This window comes from Ambystoma mexicanum, chromosome 2q, assembly GCF_040938575.1.
Source record: "Ambystoma mexicanum isolate Mex_15411 chromosome 2q, UKY_AmexF1_1, whole genome shotgun sequence".
Taxonomy (NCBI): domain Eukaryota; kingdom Metazoa; phylum Chordata; class Amphibia; order Caudata; family Ambystomatidae; genus Ambystoma; species Ambystoma mexicanum.
Window position 1 is genome coordinate 655,420,105 of NC_090924.1, and position 21,040 is coordinate 655,441,144.

Sequence of the window (21,040 nt, forward strand, 5' to 3'; positions counted from 1 at the left end):
GTTCTGTGTTTAGGCAAAATGATGGAGAAAATAGTATCAGATCAGCTAGCCAAGTGGGTCTCCAATCAGAACCTCTTAGACCAGCACCATTTTGTTCAGGATGCAGTACAGAAACTGCAACCCTACACATTCTGGATGATGGTTCTTGTCTGCTTGTCCTATTGGACTGGTCTGCTGCATTTGATACTACTGATCCTACTTGACACTTTAGAGCAGCAGGAATCAGAGGTCTGGTGCTGTAATGCTTCCGATCCTTTCTGAATGCCAGACATCAATTGGTGGTACTGGGTCCGAATCACTCTGAACCTTTCAGCACCACCTTTTGAGTTTACTAGGGCTCAGTTTATGCACCTGTGCTATTTAACCTCTATGTGGAGCCTCCGTGCAACTTAATTGCGAAATTTGGTATAGACCTGCATCAGTACGTCGACAATACCCAAGTATATCGCGTTGGCTAATGATCGGTCTCTTATTGGAGAATGACTTGCTGACGGAGAAACCTGGATGTCAGAATATTTCCTAAAACTTAATCTAAGACTGAATTTCTTTTGTGTTTCGTTCGGGTAATCGACCAATTTTCTCTAACTGGTTTTACAGGTTAATTTCATAGTCTCACAATCTTGTTTTGCCCAGTCAGACAAATCACTGGGATGTGTGTTGGATTGTCAACTTACTCTGACACCACGTATAAATGTCTTGGCCAAATCAGCGAACTTCCATCTTTTTGCATTATGAGCTGTAATACCTTTTTGTCTCAGGTAGCCATTTCTGTACTCTGGTGCAGTCCCTTGTTTTGTCCCGTATTGATTATGGTAGCGCCATTCTATCGTGTGCCCTCTTTGGCTCCATTGAAAATGGTTTTTAATGCTGCACCCCGACTTGTGGCAGGAGCACACCATTTTTGATCATGCGACACAGATGCTAGTCCATACATACTGGCTTCCTTTGGAGACTAGAATTACCTATACATTAATATATATAATCTCTCCATGATCTGGCTCCCCCTTATCTCTCCTCTCTCCTCTTTCTATAATCCCTCCCTCTCCCTCTGTTCAGCCGACTACTACCTTCTCACGGTCCCCCCTTCCCCACGTGCCTCCTCCCGTTTTCGCTCCTTTCAGCTCCTAGCCCCCCTGCACTGGAACTCCTTACCTCTCTCAATCCACTCTAAACCTACCTTTTCCTCCTTCCGCACTTCCCTGAAATCTCTCCTCCATTCCCCGCCTTGAAACCTTCCCCACCTCTCATTCTCGCCCCTTCCCTCGATTTTTTTTCCCTATGATCCTCTCTTCCCTCCCCCTTATCCTCCCTCACTTTCACCCTTATACCCCTTCTGTTTTTTCCCTCCTCCTTCCCTTCCTCACCCCTTCCCTCACAGATTAATTGCTCTACTTACTGTTTTTTATTGGTTCGATTCATGATTGTAAATTGCTTCTACTATTATAATGTTCTATGTATTCTGTTGTTATAATGTACACAATAAATACAAATATGCATTTTATACAGGTCACTTCAACTCCTGGTTACCTGGCCAGGAAAAGAAACATTTTAGGGGTCACAGGAGTCGAGACTCGTCATCTGGAAGTTGCAAAATTCAAGTCAACCTTTTCCATGAAGAGATCCTTCTTGGGAGTTGGTGTCAGCTTGGAATACTTGGCCGAAGTATCTTTGTGTTGTGTGACAACAACTAGCTGAACAACTTTTTTTGTAGTTAATTGTATTGCTGATCTTCTTCTTTTTTTTGTAAACATAACCGTTTTGTCTGTAGAGCAGTCACATTGTCCTCATTGAAAGCTATGAGTTTGCCGTAATCATTGCGCTATAAAAGAATTGTAGATAAATAAACCGGTGTATGTTCTTGCGTGCAGGTACTGTCCTATATTGGTAGAACCAGCTTGGCCATTTTTTTTTATAGTATCATTACTGGCATTATGTGCCAAGGAAACAGGAGTATGTTCTTGCATGGGAATACAGGCATATATAGGTGCAGTCAGCATGACGATCGTTTTTATATTGTGGGGAAAGGCATGAGTCACCCTACAAAACCGATTGCAAACTGTATGGCTTTTTGCCCAATTTATCACAGAAAGTATGCTGTATAATGCAAAATTTTAACGCATTATTCAAAAGATTTTCTCAGGGGTAGGGGGAGAACCCCCTCCAAACCATCTTTGTTTGGTTCGGAATCTCTGGCCACACTCAGTCGCTTTTGCATATTTGTGGCAAATATTTGGGCCTCTACAATTCAAACATTTACCAGCTTCTGCTGCTTGGCTACCATCATACGTTTTTCTCCTGAAGGTGTGCATTTTGCAGTTTCTTTGTGGTTTTGCCAGTCTCCTGGCCGTGTGAATTTGCGCTGCGCCTCATGGTCCTGAAATGTGCTGTTAGTGACCCTATTGGATTTAGTCCTGGCCTTACTGGAGTTGCTGTCGAGAACTATTGCTTTGCCTTTTCCTGGAAACATTGGATCTACCGATTGTGCTGAACTGGATCGTTTGTCACCCGTTCATATCCCTATTGATTCTCAGGTGGTATTTGCCATTTACTGCACCTAAAACTACTGTCCTTTTCCCCCAGTCTAAGGGTTTTGGAGTTATATTTGATGTAGATGGTCTGAAGTCTTCCCTTTTGTATGTAGAAGGCATGAGTTAAGATGTCATCTTTGTAATTTATATTGACTTACGTTGGCACCTTGAGAATCTTAACCAGCTGATTGGTTAATATTTACAGATGGAAGCCTGCATTCAAGTTTGGTGATCAGTGTCTCCTCCCCTAGGCCCCATTTGTCTGCCTGCCCAGTGACTCCCGTGCTCCTTCCCTGCTTCCATCCCCAGCCTGCAACACTGCTCTTCCGTCCACCTTTTTACCTCTTCCAGATCACTTACTCCACAGGTTCCGTATGCCGGTATGTCCTTGACCACATTATGAAAATGAAAGTGGGGGCTACTTGCAGCCCCTACTCCCATTTCCATGGAGGCTTTCTTTTTTTCGTCCCAAATCCACAGGGCCCCCCCGTTTCTAGAAATGTTAAAGCTGAATTGTGAGCGCCGAACCTGATGGCAACGTCCCACAGTCTGTGCTAAAGGCCCTGCTGTGCTTAGGCCTATTAACCTGGGCCATGGGCCATTGACATCCGGTTCAGCAGTCGAAATGGATTGCTATTGCCTAAGTAAAGGGACCTACAATCTTTGAATGATATGCATGTTCCAGGCCATTTCTACCATGTAGCCATGCAGGTGGTTACCTAGGCCTCTTCCAGATGGGGCGACCAGTCTGGTCCTCTCCTGTATCATGTAAGCAGCAAAGCTGGCTGGATTGCCATGCAAGGGGGTGCCAAAATGACACGATCTGAGGCAGCATAAAGCCTTACACCAGTCATGTGTATGTTGAATTCTTAGATGTTAACAGTCCAGTGCCTGTAAAAGTTCTGTGAGAATGGAGCAGACATGGTCACATGTCAGGTGAGCATGCGACCATTCTGTCACAGGACGACGGTCCTCACGGGGGCACACGCCTGTTGGGAAATCTTCCTGCATACCCAAATGCCAGTGCACCTTTGAGCCTAACTCGACATCCTAACATAAGTGAAATGGAGGGAATGTCTAATTGTAACTACGCCTTTTTGTCTCTGCAGATTTCCAAGCCCTTCAGGCTGTCCAAGCCACCATGATCATGGCCACCACTCTGTGCTGCATTGGCCTGTTTTCATTTGTGCTCCAGCTCTTCCGCCTCAAGCAGGGGGAGAGATTTGTCTTCACCGCCATTATCCAGCTTCTGTCCTGTGAGTATGACTGCTGCCATTACATGATTCTACTTAAATCCCCAAATATCCTGTGCTACAAAAACGGAAAGGTGTGGTAAACCAGAAAGGGTAGCTTGAATTGCTCGCATTCACAGGGGGGTTGAGATGTGGGTCATGGATACCGTGCATATCCCTATGAGTTAATGGACTAACTTGACCAGAAAATAAAAGCTGGACTGGTTTTGCCTGCCCTATTGCTCTACCCCCATTAGCTAAGAGGAGCTCCCACGGGGCTATGTACCCAGGATTACGTTTCTTGAACACATGCATGACCAGAGTAGTGGTAACGGTGCCTGTGCTCTAGCTGGAATGTGGGTTGGGTGGACAAACAAATAGAACGAGCGTTGATGAAGTCACTCGAATTAACTTTGTATTTGTTGAAGGTAGTTTTTTTTATATTTTTTATATGTAAAGCCCACATAGGACAAAAAAAGGCTTCGCCTCTGCATTTGCAAAGCCAGGCGTATCTGCTTTGCCACTGCTTGTTATTGTGGATGTGCCTGTTGGGATAATTGCCAATGCTTCCATTTCATAATGCCTGCCAGAATGCCAACCCCCCTGTCCTGTATGCTCTAGAACCTTGTGTTTTAATTTCTCTGACATTCACCTATCATACGTGCTCTGTTCCAGAAATTGTCCAGAACTCATTTGCATACCAAGGAAGTTATTTAGACTGGGCTAGAAAGGGCTCTTTCTTCCAGTAAATTATTTTATATAGGACGGTAGAGTGGAGAGTGTTAAATGGACAGTGGTGTGGGGGGGCGGGGACAGGGTTAGATTAAGTTTTAGCTTTCCATAAATGTAGCAAAACCTACTTAATTCTTAATTTAGCAAAGTCTTGTTCAGTGTACAATACACACACAAGAAATACCACAAGGTGTGTTAGCAAACGTGATACAGGCCACAGCCCCACCCCCCCTTACCAGCAGCTCTACAAAACTACATTGAAACAGTAGCAGTATCTTGCAAATACACTCCGTTTCGGTGCTATTGCAGGAGGACATGTTCACTTGCCAATCATTCCCTAGAGTGTATTGTTTCAGTGCTGAGCAGCTTGATCTTTGAGTTGGTAGCGTTGTTATCATAGCCTTTACCACACTGACAGCCAAAGACAAAAGCCAAGTTCTAATAGCAACCATAAGAAAAATATATGATGCGGCACAAACGTGTCAAAAGCATAAATGTACTGAGTAGCAGAAGTAGTCAGAATGATGACAATCTATTGCAGTACTAAGGTCGAAAAACATGAATGTGCCTAGCAGAATGGCAACAAAAAAAGCCCCACTCCACAACTGTCTCCCCAACTTACACAGTTGCTCTAGCGTCTACAAAATGGCTAATGCAAGAACACAATCACAGAGCAGCCACTTGTCTTCAGGGCCCTTTTACATATGTTGCGAGAGCTCTGATAGGTGGGTTCTTCCTAGTTACACCTAGGGAAGGTGGCTTCCGTGACGACATAGTTTCAAGGCAGTGGAGTAATGCAAAATGGGTGGCCATGCATCCCAAACATGGTCCTGGGCCTCTGAGATTCGCGATATAGAACTGCTTTTGACCAAGCTGAGGCTCCAGAATATTGGGATCCCTGGACCCTGCAAGTGAGCATGTGATGCCCCCTCCCCGGTTGGAGGAAAGGATTATTTTCTTTAATTCTTCTGTTTATTTTTTGGGGGAGTATTGGGTTATTATGCATCTTTTTTTTTTTGTTTTAAAGAATCTTTGTGCAAACTTTAGCTCTAGAGTTAATTCCAAGGTTGACCATATACATCATCAAAGTTATATCCTTTACCCACAAAGAGGGTTGTCTCTCCAACACTGCCCCCTCGCCTCTCCCAGAAAATCTCCAGAGCCCATTCGTCCAGGCCAACTTAAACCACATATGCTCCCCGCCTACTCCAACCGAAAGAAATTCCAAAGCTGGAGGCTCGAGTTTGCCATATGCAGCAGCCAAACGGTGGAACTCCTTGCCTCCTACCAGAGAGCTGAGCCCTCATACTCAGTGGTCCGAAGATCCCTCAAACCCTGGTCGTTTGCCTTGACTGCTCCTTTTCACCTTGTGCCTTTACGTGATCCACCGACCTATTTATTTCTGTTTGCAATTAAATGCTCTCTGAAACAGTACCTCAATGCCCCTAGGCTGTTTGTCCGCTTTATACATGAAATAAATAAAAACAAGTAGACCAGGCCCACATCTGACGTTTCTCCTCCCCTTTTGTATGCATTTTAGATCTACAGATTACATTCCAGAACCCGCCCCCATGTTCCTTCATACAGTTCATTGAGGTTTCAGAATTACTTTTTCAATCGGAAATGTTATATAGCTCCTTAATCCTTTCTGACCCAGATGGAGGTTTACTAGATTTCCATTCCCTCAAGATCAATTCTTTTTGGCTATAGTAGCTCTAAAAACAGCATTTTTTTTGTACAGAGGCCAGGCCTTCAAGAAGAGCATCCTACCCCAAGATCATTGTTTCAGAATCATAAATCAAATCCATTTTCAGTACATCATTTATTACATTCGTCACTTCACACCAAAGTGCGTGTATTCTACTGCATTCCCAAATCGTATGTTCAAAGGTGCTTTACTTGTGATTGCAGCCCCAGCAGGCGCTCAAGTCCCTTATTTCATCATATACATTTTCTCTGGGGTCCGGAAAACTGTTTAATATCTTGATCTGCCTAGTCCGTTCACTCCAGTTTAAGGAAACTAGTGGTATCCCTTCATTCATTCCCGTTGCCAAGGACGGAGACCATGTTTCAACCAGAGCAGTATTTCTTGTTCTCACCCTTGGTGATTGATGCTATAATACAGAGGCCATATGTCCTTGTCTCATTCCTTTTATATAGTCCTTCTGAAGTCTTCTCTTTCAATTGGTTTGTCTTTGGTTACTGCAGCCCTCAAAGTACAGTATTGGTTGCATGCACGATGGTCTAGGACATCATCTCTCTTTAGTTTCTCAAAAGGGATCCATGTTCCTCCTTCCACCAGATCCCTCCACCTCCAGTCCCCCCCGGCCCCCAGTCTCCCACCACTTCAGCCCTGCTAGGTCCCAATAGGGCCAGAATAAAAAACCAAATGAATGCATTTATAGAATGAAGAGGGTCATGACCCAGTATTTCAGAAATTCCCATCCAGCATGTCCTCAAAGTCAGGTTTTGATTGATGGCTTAGGTTTAGCCGTCAGTACCGCCATGGGTTCCAACGGTGACATCATGTTTGCCGCTTTGTCCAATTGTCTGGGTTGCCTTCCAGAAAAGGCAATGTACGTCTAGCTGTAAATGCCAGATGGTAGGCCTCCAACATTATACACGTTCCGGCCTCCATTATTGCACGACCGTTGTAGTTTCCAAAGTTTCATTCTCTGAGGCTTGTGATCCCAAAGGAGGTTTTGGATTAAACTGTCCATGCCAGCCATTACATCACTACCTGGAGGAAGAGGTGGCATACTTAGCACATAGTGTATTCTAGGAGCTGCCGTCATCTTGAGTGCGTTCACTTTACCCCAAAGGGATAAAAGTTCAGTCTTGTCCATCTTACCAGATTAGATTTCAGTCCTGCTGATACTATATCCATGTTTGTCTTCATCATTTGCTCTGTCACAGATCCCCAAATCTTTCATTTTCATTTGGCACTTATGAAATCTATGTTCCAAGAGCTCAGTCTTCTTGCAGTTTAGTGATGCCGGCATGATTTCCTGAAGCGTTTGATCCTCCATCAATGCTGGCAAAGAATTTTACTCTATCTGTACTACTAATGATAAATCCATAGTTTATGTCCAACTCCGCCAACCTTGGCCCCTTCAATCCGTTCCTCCTCTCTAATAGAGATTGCCAACGGTTCCACAGCTAGTACATCGGTACTGGAGATAGAGGGCATCCTTGCCTTGTCTCCCTTTCTAGAATACATTCATCAGAGCATTTTCCATGTGTTAGAATTGCTGCAGATGGTTTAGAGTATAGCACCTATGTCCATTGTACAAAGCCTTCACCAAAGCACATTGCGAGTGCACAGAAGAGGAATTTCCAATTCATCTGATCGAATGCTTATTCAGCATCCAATGATAAAGCAGCTACACCCGTCTACTTCCGAATTTCATTTGATGTAAAAATGTATCCCCCCCTCATTTATTGCAGTGTGTCTTTCCTTTACAAATCCCACTTTGTCAAAGTTCATCATTCTCGTAAAAACTGTTCTGGGCATCATGCTAATGCCTTTGCCGGTATTTTGCAATCCGTATTAATAAGGGTAATTGAGCTGTAGCTACCGGGCAAAGTGGGAATCTTGTCTTTCTTCAATCTGGCCAAAATGGTGGCATGACAAACTGATGTAGGTGGAGTACCCTCTTGTGATTTCCTAAACATAGTTAATGTTAAAGGACATTTGTACTGTGCACCATCACCTGCGGAGTGGTCCCCTGGCGCTCTAGCGGTTCTGAAAAAGGGGAAAGTGAGGGTGGGTTAGTGGGAGGAAGCTGGAAAAGTGCAAGAGCGCAGTGATGTGCTGTTGGCAGCCTCAGCCCAGTGGCTCCTTTGGCTGGGCCTGGGGTGTTTGCTGCCGGTAGTCGTCGTGTACTGTTTTGAGTCTGTGTTTTTGTTTTGTTGTTGTCAGGGCTTTAAGTGGGCCGGGGCCTGCCGGGGCCGGGCCCCGGCAGTCTCCAAAAAGTGGGACTGAGCCGGGGCCCTGCCGGGGCCCCCGTCCCACCACACGCAACATTGGCGGGATGCATTATCCCGTCGCGGCAGCGCGACGGGATATGCGCCTGCCATGAAGTCAGGCGATCTGACAGAAGTGGCAGCCAGCCACAGCAATGCTGTGCCTGGCTGCCACTTCTGTAAATCATAGTAACTGCCTCTGGTGACCTCTCGCGCGAGGGGTCACCAGAGGCAGTTACTGTCCCTTTGTTTCCCCAGGTCGCCGAGGCGTCTTTAACCCTCGGCGAACCTGGGGATTCCTTGATATTTTTCGAGGTTTATGAAAGATGGCTTGAAAAGTACACAATTCAAGCCATCTTTTATAAAGCTTTGCCGACGGACAATTTTGTCCGTAGTGAAAGCTTTATAAAAGATGGCTTGAATTGTGTACTTTCAAAGCCATCTTTTATAAAACCGAAATGTTTTTTTAAAAAAATGGCCTGAAAAGTAGGCAAACCGTAAGGTATGCACACACACATATATATGCATGTTATATATCTGTGTGCGTACCTTACTATGGTTTGTGTACTTTGCAAGCCATCTTTTCTAAACATAGAAATACATATTTCTATGTTTAGAAAAGATGGCTTGCAAAGTACACAAACCATAGTAAGGTACGCACACAGATATATAACATGCATATATGTGTGTGTGTGTTTAGAAAAGATGGCTTGCAAAGTACACAAACCATAGTAAGGTACGCACACAGATATATAACATGCATATATGTGTGTGTGTGCATACCTTACGATTTGCGTACGTTTTAGGCCACGCCCCCCACAAGCCACGCCCCAAATGAGGGCCCCCCCTCGATTTCTTACCCCACTTAAAGCCCTGGTTGTTGCAATGTAGTGAAGTTTGTGCGATTTGTTTTGCTGTAGGTTTGTAGTTGTGTTTGGTTTGGAGTTTGAGAGGTGTATGCTTAGGGGGAAATAGTGGATTGGTTAGTTGGCATTTCTGTCTCGAAGTGAGGTGCTGGGTTAGCGTAATCTCCCCAGAAGGCGTGTGGGGACATTTCTGCGCCTCTGTCCTGATCTGGGCTTGCCCTGTATTCAGTCCCTTTCTCATCTGTCCTCTACTTCCATCAACTTCCTTCATAACCTTACCTTTATTCCTTTTCCACTCATACGGCCAGTGTACCTGTTAAGGTCCCCAGCTCAGTTCGAGTGTGACGGTTGCTAACATGTAGAAAACTCTAAAACAATGTCTAGTCGTGGTGGGAGTTTTAGTCGGTTCTGGGTGTTGTCAGTGTCCTTAAATTTAGTCATTTTTTTTTCCTTTTTGTTTCAGTTTTCAGTTTGAGTCTGTGGTGTTGAAGAGCCAGTTTTTTAGTAATTTCCTGAATTTTAGTTGGTCTTTGTTGTTTCTTATTTCTTTTGGGATGTTGTTCCAGGTTTTTGCGGCTAAGTGGTAGAAAGAGGTGCTTCCATGTTTTTTCTTAAGGTATGGTTTTAGTTCCAGGTGGATTTCGTTGCTTGACCTGAGGAGTCTCGTTGGCTTGTAGATTTTTATTTTTTGTAGGGATTCTGCTCCTTGTCCACTGATCGCCCTGTGTGTTATGCACTTTGTTTTGAAGTTGACGCAATGTTTTACTGGGAGCCAGTGTAATGTTTTTAGGGCAGGAGAGATGAGGTCTCGTCTGGATAGTTTGAGGAGTATTCTGGCTGCTGTGTTTTAGATCCTTTGTAGTTTCTTCAGGAGGTATTCTGGTATTCTGAGGTAGAGGCTATTTGCTTTCTTGACTGTTGCATTTATTTGTGGTTCTAAGGTTAGGGTGTTGTCGATCAGGACTCCCAGATTTTTTACTACGTTAGATGGTGATGGTGTGGTTCCCATTTCCGTTGGCCACGGGATGGCGGTTTCGTTCTCTTGGTCTTTGATTATGATCATGATTTCTGTCTTTCCTAAGTTGATTTTCAGGTTGTTGGCATTCGTCAAGTTGAAGACTTCTTTAAGACACTCTATTAGGGTTGCGTGATCGGCTTGGGTGTCTTCAATTTTGTAGTTGATTTGAGTATCATCTGTGTAGTTGTAGCAGGTAATGTATTTTTTGAAGATTCTGATAACTGGAGTCTGGTAGATGTTGAAGTACAGTGGCGATAGTGAGGATCCTTGTGGCACTCAACAGTCTGTAACTTGCGGGGCGGATTTGAAGGGTTTAATCCATACTGTGTCTGTTCTGTCTGCTAGGAATTAATTAATCCATGGTAGTGCTGTGTCTGTTATGCCTATGTCTTCTAGTCTTTTGGTTAGGTTCGAATATCTGCATCTCCTGTTCTTTAGTCTTTCTTCTTTTACTAGAAGGACCTATTACCAAGCCATGTGTGCTACATTTGAAGGCTTCTCATGCCATCTCACCATTCCTGTTTATTTCTATAAACCGTTCAGCTTCACTATATGATCAACTACGCAAGCTTCCTCTAAAATACCTGCGTTCATTCTCCACTTATTAGACTTCATAGGCGAGTGGTCCAGCGCTATTTCAGACATGGTCGGGGCATGATAAGATATATGTATGTCTATTTTACTTCTGACTACGTTTTGGGAAACGGAATGTAATGGGAGAGTAAATCTCATGTGCTCTTGAGTGGAAACTGTAGTCTGTCTGTCGGGTGTTCGAAGCTCCAGACATACATTCCTCCATTAATGCCTCGAGTACATTGTGGTTCTTATTTTTATAACCATGTGCCAACCATTTACTCCTACCGAACAAGAGATCTAGTACTTCATTGAAATCTCCCCCTAATAGGATGCCATTTCTCGAGTGATTCTGTAAGTACTGTGCCAAAACTTTCAGAAAGGAACCTTCTCCCAATGTAAGTGCATACATGTTGCATATTGTCATTTCTGATCCCTGTAGCTCCAGCAAAACTGAAACGGTCCTTGTGGATCCAAATGATCCCTCACTCCACCACCCACTTCCTTTGATCTGGAAGTGTAGAAGAAGCAAAAACGTGTCCTTCCCAATTCTTAAACATTTTCTGAGTTTCCTTTCATTTCAAATGAGTTTCCTGCAACAACGCTATATCCACTTTTTCTTCCTAGAAAGGTCCACACTTTTTTCCTTTTGATTGGGCAATTGAGGCCGTTAACGTTCCATGAAATAAAGTTAATGATTTTTCTTTTTACAGCCACCTAAGCCTATCACAGTAGATATCATGAAATGTATTTGCATCCAAAAAGGACAAGACTCCCAATGAAAAGGGGCCACAAATGTAAATTGTCTGAGATTAGTTTCTTTATCAAGGGCACCTAGTTCCCACGTTTCATTAGTGCACGGTGTTTACTTTAGAGCGCTAACCAAAGAGGGAAATCCGAGTTTGTTTTGAAGAAACAAGTACTTGGGATTATCAAGAGCGGGGAAAGTTTGGCCTACAAGCACTAGCGTAACAAGCACCACATGTCCTGGGAGGGGGCCCCACTTGGAGTAAAAAAAAAAATTATTTCGAATTTCTTTTTTTTTTTTCTTTTTGAATTCACTCTGTATTTATAAAGAAATTATTTCTGTAACAAAAATAATCTCTTTATGAAGGCAGAGTGAGTACAAAAAGAAACTTTCTTTTTGAAGTCCGGCAGCTACCCCCACCCCATTACATGAAGACCCTAGGCTGGAGGCCTCCACGTCATGGGGCGGGGGAACCCCTATGACTACAAAAAATAACTCGTTTATTTTTGAAGTCACTCTGCCTTCATAAAGAAATTATTTCTGGTATGGTTCAGTCCTTAACGGAAATAATGTCTATGGAGTGACTTCAAAAAGAAACAATTTATTTTTGAAGTATTATGACTCCTCTCAACCCCACAACGTGTACGTGTGTGTGAGTGTATGGTGAAAGAGTGCACAAAAATGTATGGGTGGCTGGGTATGCATGTGTGCGTGTACAGTGAAAGGGTGCACACTTAAATGTATAGGTGGGTGCCTGGGTATGTGTGCCTGTATGGTGAAGTGTGCTCCCTTAAATGTATGGATGGCTGGGTGTGTGCGTGTGTATGTATGGTGAATGGTGTGTGTGCTTGTGTTCAGGGGTGCAACAAAACCTACATTTCAGGGGGGTAACCCTTCAAATGTTGGAAGAGGTGCTAACTTCACGTGTGGTGGGGAGGAGAAAACCTATTTGTGTTGGGGCATCTTAACTTCTTTACGCATTTTAATGAGACTATTCTAGTGCAGCTCCAATGTTACAAGCAGTTAACTCTCTCATTTAAGTCTGAAAGCACCCGCTTATGGACTGCTGTGAGAATGACTAGTCTCCTGTTCCCTCTCTACCCTTCCCCTGGCATGCAAGTACTAAACCCACATCACAATTTCAATTGCTTAAAACATGTGGCATTTGAATGCAGGTACTTGCAGTGAAATGCTGTACAATAGTAATTGCTGGGCCGGGCCCTTGTTAACAGAGAAACCCAGGTGCTGTTTAACATCTGTGTCCTTTTTTGTCCGGCAACTGCTCTTTAGGTCAGCCAGGACAAGTCCACGTAGCCCACAATTTCAGGGTGGGGGGGGGTGTTTAAGCCCAGTCAGCTCAATGGTGCTGCACCACTACTTGTGTTTAATGCTTTGTTTACTTATTGGTAATCTTCATTACTCCTAGCCCTATTCTTCCTCATCCCAGTACGTGTGCATGAGGCACTATGCCTCATACACAAGTACTGACATGTGGTAGAGGTACATGAAGGTAATGCCTGACTTAGCTACCTGTAATCTTCATTACTCCTAGTCCCACTGGTCCTCATCCCAGTACTTACCTATGAGGCATGGAGCCTCATACATAAGCACTGGGACAAGGAAGAGGGGTGTGGCGGTAATTCTGGGCCAATGAGCTGATTATGGAGGTTTGGGTAGGGAATGGGAGGGAGAGGGGATGTGTGTAAATCATAATGGTCGTCTATGTCCATGCTAAGCAGGCATAATATGTGGTATTAGTGGCATCTTGGTGCAGTAAGTCTCGTCATTCCTCAGTTTGGTATGATTTTTTTTAACTGGGCATTTCTGATCAAGCAGTCCTTCTAAGTGTAATTACCTGGCCAAACTGGCATTTGGGTTCTGCCAGTCTAGCCATTTCTTACTGCGGCACTGTATATTTTTCTGGGCATCCGTGATAAAATTATATGATATAAGTCGTATATAACAAGCCTCTACACAAGTGTTTTAGGCACGATAAAACAAGGGAAGGAAAATAGAGGGAGGACAAGACGAATGATCTTACTAAGCCTTGTGTCATTCAGATTGCAAGTGCGAGAACAAGAAGTGCAAGGGGAAAGGGAGGGGGAGTGCAAGGGAGAGGGGAGGGGAAAACGGGGCAGCAATGCTCTGTGCAAGGAGAACAAGGGACTGTAGGGTTAGTTACAGCCCCTAACTGCGTGGTAGGCCCAAAGGCAGTGCAAGGGTGACTGATCAAGAAAGAGACTGGACTCAGTGAGATTGAGGGTAACCAAGCAACCAGTTGGTACAGCAGACAGGTAGGTCAGCAGGGGAGAGAGAGAGAGAAAGCCGAGGAGAAGAGGAACGTTTTGAGCTGCTTCCGGAACTTCAGGTTGTCCAGCTCATGTTTGGGAGGGGCAAGGAGACCCTTCCAGAGGGAGGAAGCTGCAGGGGAGAGGGATCTATTCCCCCCCCCCCCACTCTCTGCCTGGAGAAGCTTCTAACCTTTGGGGCTCGAGAAGGAAGGTTTTTTGGAAGAGAGTGTTGGATGTAGTGTGAATCCCAGCCCCAGAAAGCCTTGTGGACAATGGAAAGGGTCTTGAACTTGATCCTTGCAGCCACCGGGAGCCAGTGGAGAGATTTCATGACTGGAGAGATACGGTCCTTGGGCCTGAGTATAAGTCTTGCAGTCCTGTTCTGGATTAGTTGCAGAGGGCGGAGAGTAGAGGAAGGCAGATTGAGAAAGTGGATGTTGCAGTAGTCCAGCCTACAGAGAACCAGAGCTCTGGAGACGGTGAGCTTCTGGGGGAACTTGAGAAAGGGAAGAGTCCCTTTGAGGAGGTGCAGCTTGTAGTGGGACTTCTTGGTGATGTCCGAGATGTGAAGAGAGAAAGAGAGAGTGGAGTTGAAGATGACACCAGGAATGAGCGAGAGAGGAGAGTAGGCTGAGGGGACCCTGAATGAAAGCAGAGTGTCATCCGCATAACACTGAAAGTTAGAGGAGAAGGTAGAGATCAGGTGGGCCAAAGGGGCCAAGTAGAGGTTGAAAAACCAGGGTGCGAGGATGGAGCCCTGGGGAATGCCACAGATCGAGTTGGCAGAGTGAAAGGGACCAAGTTGGACCTGGGAGGGGCGGTCCAAGAGGAATGAGGTCAGCCACTCAGGGCCTGATCCATGATGCCCAGGTTCTCACAGAGTCGATTGATCAGGATTGTGTGGTTGACCGTGTCGAAAGCAGAGGAAAGTTCAAGGAGGATGAGGACAGAAGGAATGCTGGAATCAAGTTTAGAGAGCAGATCCTGACAGGTGTTCAGGAGAGCAGTTTCCGTGCCTCTGGCAGCTCTTAAGCCAGAGGCATGTGGTCATGGAGACAACCAACAGGTTCTGTGTGGAGAGTAAGCTGACAGTTGGCCAGCTTTTCCAAGAGTTTGGGACAGGGGAAAGTTCCAGTGGCAAAACAAGGATTACAGAAATCACCCAAGGCTGGCTCAAGGGTGTCAATGTGGTCCTTGATGGTTCTGGAGGAGCAGGCGAGCACCTGTTTCGACGACACTTCCATAGATGGGACTTTTCTAGAAGACTTGTCGAGTGTTAGAGAGAAAGAGGAGAAAAGAAGAGGAGAGGGAGAGATGGATAAAGGCGGCCAGGAGAGGAAGAAGAGATAGTGGACAGGATGTCCTGAGTTTTAGAGGAGAAGCAAGAGGCCAAAGCCATACAGAGGGCCTGTTCAGGAAACGGAGGTAGAGACCACAACACGATTGGCCAGTTCCTTGCAGATTTTAAAGAGTTTGGCCGTGTTAGAGGCCGCAGGGACGCATGCTTGAATGTGTGCTCTCTTCTTGATGAGTCTTATTGCTTCTACTGGCATTTTGGTGCAGCTAGTCTAGGTATGTCTTAATGTGGCCTGGCATGCTTTACTGTAATGTTATGTGTCTACACTGGTCTACATTGTGCAGCCAGTTGGACATGTTTTCATTGTGGCATGGCATTTTTAATAGCAAAGCATTAATGTTCATGTGCACTGTTGGTGACTTGCATGTATTGGATTGGTGTTACCCTACAAAACAATAGCAAACACTGTGGCTTTTTAACAAATTTTTCTCAAAGTGTGCTGTATATTGCATTAAAACACATTTATATATTTCTACTAGTGCAGTGTGTGGAATACCCCTTCAGCAGCACGTCAATGCGTATTGCGCAAGCGTGGTATTCTAGGCCGGCCACGAGTGTGGCGCAGCCCATGATTTGTTGCCAAGTTGGGCAGGGGGGCCTGAGCGTGGCTTGCAGGGGGACTCCCACATCTTGTGTTACGTCACTTCCTCCAAGCAGTCTGATGACGAGACAGTAAGAACGACTGTGGTCTGGCAGTGGTAGTCTTAGGCAGCATGTCCTGAAATCTGACGGGCTGCTGGCTCTCTGCTTTTACATTAGCTAATTATCTGAACCACAGGTGTTGCATACCCATCCTGCTCACAAGTCGCCTGCATCATGAGAATTTATGAAGGACCACAAACCCTGCTATAAAAAAAAATTCAAAAAAAATTTAAGTATGCGCAATCTAGGCCACTAATTGGAACAGGCGCATACGTATGAACTGAGAACTAGTTGGATTAATAAACCTATGCCGTGGAGGGTGGCCTTTGGGGATGGAGCGAAACCTTTACGTGCCAGGAGAATCGCTAAAATCACTGAAATAAAATAGTGACCGTATGCATTTGTTTTGTATGCCAGATATGTCTGTTGCAGTTCGTGCGAGTCCCCACAGTACACTAGCTCTACAAACCAGGTCGCCACTGCTAGTAGCAACAGCCTTCCTACCATGAGCCTTCCAACGCTGCATTATATATGATGTCAATTCCCAGCCCTAGAACTTATGAACCTGGGACCGAAGAGAAGCAACCTAGTTTATACTAATAATACGGATGTATTTGCACACGGCCACTTTCGGAAGAAGACCGAGATTCGGCAAAGCCCAATGTGATGTCAGAAAACGGTGCCCGATATGGCACCATTTATTTCCCGCCTGCGGAATCCTTCTTTGCATTCATATGGTTCATCGTTTTCTTCGCCTACCTGGTAAAATCCCATTGGAATAAAGGGGGTACGTTATATTTGCCGTTCAATGCTGCCATCTTGTGGCCTTTAGATGTTTATATTAATTACACTGTACTTCGATGTCTAAAACGACCTGGAAGTGGTGTAATGCAAATTAGGGATACATTCGGGAAAATGTTATCGGGGAGCGATTGCATTGCAGATGAATACAAGTTTGTTTCCTGCTGTAACTTTACATCTCAATTTAAACTTTTTATTTTTTTCGAAGTAGGTGCACAATGCCCAGGCAGCGACATCATTTCACCAAAATGCCAGGGGGTAGCGGACGTGACCACACATAACCTTTGACCTCGGATGACTTCACAGGCAATGTCATTTGACCCCCCCCTCCCTCGAAGTGACATCACGAGAAGCGATGGAACACAACCTTTCACCCCTTGACAATACAGGAAGGAACATCACATATTGTTACTAAGTACACTGCGAGAAATATGGTTGTGATATCACTATAATGTGATATACATTTCATAGATTAATGGATCACCATATCTATCGTTAAGATCAGTGTGTATAGGACCATATTACCAAATTACTGTGACTGCAAGCAGACGTCCAAGGCCAAATGATATGTTATTATACAGCACTTACGCTTAAGCGCTTTATAATAGAAAAAATATACACACAATATCACCCAACCTGTGTTGGTTCTCATTTATCGACCTCAGAAGGGTGAAAGGCTGAGTTGAAGTGTTTACGAACAGGCAAAATCAGTGACTCGCCACCTGAAGTGTGCTTGAAATAACCCTTTAGGAATCGGGCAATTCTTGAATAGAATTCCAGAAAGACAAATTGTGTTAAAGTGATACACTTGTGGAACCCCATTTTTTTTAGAAGCCTGAACAAGAAAGTCAGCTACTCCAAAAATAAAGAGCCACATGCCACTGGCCACAACCCATGAGCTTACATTAAAAAAGTTAAACAAAAAAAAGTTTTTCAAAAATATCTTTTTTTTTTTCCCCCAGGGGTAGCAAGGGAGACCTCAGGGGTTACAACTGCGACCCCTGACCGCCCCCAAATGACGTCCTTGTGCCCAGGACTGCTTGTGGATAATTCAAGCTAGTTTCCTTCGAGCAACAATTTTTGTGGTGGGGGTTCACTTCTTCACGTGTAAATTATTTTGTCTGCGTGATGTCATTCCTACTAACTTCATTTAGTAGGAGGGGCGGGTCAAAGGGGCACGTTGCGCAACACGGTATCTCTATATAGAACCCAATCCTAGCGATTTGCATAAAAGCAAAGACCATTATGGGAACAACATAATGTACTCCATTTTAAATGTTCAACGTGTCTCATAGGGATTAATTAAGAGAATAATGCACTCTTCTGTTTTGATTAGTCACAATATTCACCATAATAAAAAGATGCAGGCCATATATACCAGTTTGAACAGCTGCAAAACTGTATGCAGGCTTTGGCAGTTTCTGTAGGCAGGCTGCATTACTGCGTGTTCTGAATGGGTTGAAAGCGGTCTGCTCGATGAGGCACAGGATGTGCGAGAGGTGTGTCTGGGACCCCCGCCCCCCTGGATCTAGCAGACAGGTGCTCCTGCAAGACATGCTTGGATGGAGCACAGCTCCATCTTGTTCAGGCCCATTGCCTGTGCTGTCCATCTTTACACAGTTAGTGGGGGGCAGTTCCCATCTTCGCCCTTCCCAAAGCCTCCATAGCTACTCATCCTAGTGTTGCATCAAATTTCTTGTGTTTGTTGGATGAGCTTCTGCCTCCCCTTCCAAAGGCTAAGGGGGCGTTTTCCAAGATAATTTTTTTAAAGATTCACGACCGGGATTCGCATTTTCCGGAGAATCTGTTAAGCTGAGAACTGCAGCAGCAGAAGCTTTGCTCTATTTTGTTCCTGGCCTCTGCGTCTTTTCAAGAGACCGACTACCTTGAAATCTACATTAAGGGACAGGGTCACAAAGCAATCTCGTCTGGTTCTGAGCAGGTTGTCGCATGGCTTTCAGGCTGCTGGCAATGAGGTGCTGCCACTTTCCGTGCCCCATCAGCCTTAGCGTTGTTCATCAAGAGGTTTAGAATGATTTGGCCAAGTCTATGTTCCATGTTCAACAGCCCGTTTGTCGGCTCCCTCCAAGATCCCAGTTGCTCCTTAGTACCATTTCGATCCATTCAAACGTGATTGTGGCTGTATCTTGCAAAAAGGCAGCCGATGGGAATCTTTGGATATGTGACCCCAGACGTCATAATGCAGTACTATCAGCGGGTCATCTCTGGTCCACTTCTGGCTGTAGCAAGAACATGAAACCGGGGAGTACCGAGGCTGGAGAAGGACATGGTTACATAACCTGTGACAGAAGCTCCATTCAGTTGTACAGACTAGGGGTGGGTGAGTCTGATCTATGTGTTGCAGCGCAGGGCAATTTCTAGCCAACATGAGGCCTAGGACGAAACACTAGGATGCCCCCCTTCGATCCCCTGACTGGCACACCTCACTCCCAAACTACACATTTCTGAGTCGTGTGACAAAACCCCTCCTCAAATCAGTAAAGAGTTTCTATATTAATGAACCTGGTTTCATTACATTGTTGCTGACCAAGTAAATTGGTTTTCTGTCACCTGCTCTTAGGGAAGGCCTTGCCTGAGTGTAGTTTCAAACTGTCCATGCTGGCACACTGTGGTGTCCACTGGCCCTGTGTTGCAGGTGTTCTGTTTGTACCACCTCACCTGTACTTCGCAAGGGGGAATACTAAACTAACCATATGAATTATTTTCTCATGGAAGGTTATCATTCCAAGGTGGACAGTCTGGTACACTCTTATTCTACTCTTTCAAAATACCTCTGAGTGGAAAAGAGGACAAATAGCACCAACGAGTATTCCTGTCTGGTTTATATTAAATCACAGAGCATTTCAGGAACATAACAGTGAACAGAGATGTCTATATTTGATAAACCAGTCTGTGATAAAAGGATTGTATGTGTGTGAAATCTCTAAATTCATAATGGACGCATGGCTTGGTGCTCACATCATGGTTCACAACACTCACCCTAACATTGAAATATTTGTAAACATGAACCGTACATACTCATTCGAACAGCTTCTGTTTTTGGATGGGAGTATAAAATGGCTGCAAAGGCTCTTTTGCTTCTTGTTTCTGGAGAATTTTACATGAGTAAGGGTTGGGGATCGGCGGGAGCATGTGCAACCCCCAATACAGAATCCTCTTCATGGAATTATACCTAAATACTGTACAGGAGATAACCCCCCAGCCCCAATAATCAATGCACTGAAAGGCTACACAGAAAGTAGTGTACCTCTTACAAACTTTAGCATGACCAATAATGAGCTGATGAAGCGTTTTAAACAAAACTGTTCTAATGCACGGTAGGCCCACAGTTCCTCAGCCTTCCCATTACACAGTCCTCCATGCTGTATCTAGCAGAGCTGGCATTTGCATCTCATATTAGTGCTGGCCTGCAGCTAGTGAACGTAATGGTGTGGCAGTGTAGAAGGAGTATTTGGGACTAGTGGATGTACAATTTGAGGCAACTTCTTTGATTGAAGGTTGATTACAAAAAGACCAATTTATTTTGGTGTCGCCTCCAAAATGCCAAAATATCATGCATTTTGCCCCGACCCTCACTGTGCCCTCGTTATTTTTGTTAATCCGGGGGGTGTTGATCCCCAGAACCCCCCTCTTTCATGCCCCTTCCCCTCCTGCCCTGCTTCACACTTTCCAGTCTTACAATTACAGTATTCATTACATTTTAGCTAGCACCCCTGCCCATTTCCACTGCAAACATTCGCACACTTCTCCCTCACATACATGCACACCCCAAAACAAACACCTTAGTTCCACAATGTCCTTCGCCTGACCATGCCTGTCAGCCCCTGTGCGCACTCGGGTGTGTCACAGGGAGCGGCTGTCATGCTTAAGATGGCCGCGCCCGAGAGTAGGAAAGTGTCGTATGGAGCAAGTTAAGTGTGGGTGGGGGGAGTGGAGAGGGCGTTTAAAGTGGGTGAATGTGTTTATGATCGATTTTAGAAAGACCAATTGATTTTTATTAATCTATCTAGATCAATCTTCATTTTTTTTTTTTTGTTTCGATCAATTGAAAACTACATTTTCACTTGGTACTGTTTAAGTGTAGGCACAGTATGGCATACTCGTCAGAGCCACATACACAAAACATTCCAATGTGCTATTGTATGGACATTGGACACATCAGACGAAAACAGGAATATGTGCTGTAACATACGGGAGCACCACATAGATGCCAGTAACCAACAGTGTGGTGACTTGTGCAGCACACAAATCATTGCTGCACATCT

At 44.7% G+C, this 21,040-nt stretch overlaps 1 protein-coding gene across 4 annotated transcripts in view; it reads left to right on the forward strand.

Moving 5' to 3' along the window:
* EMP2 (epithelial membrane protein 2) overlaps positions 1–21,040 on the forward strand; it is a 182,339-nt gene that overhangs the window by 138,290 nt on the left and 23,009 nt on the right. For all 4 annotated transcript variants that reach the window (XM_069647838.1, XM_069647840.1, XM_069647839.1 and 1 more), the window contains one exon: positions 3,638–3,784. In XM_069647838.1, the coding sequence (XP_069503939.1) occupies positions 3,638–3,784 (147 nt within the window). The remainder of the gene's footprint in view (positions 1–3,637; positions 3,785–21,040) is intronic.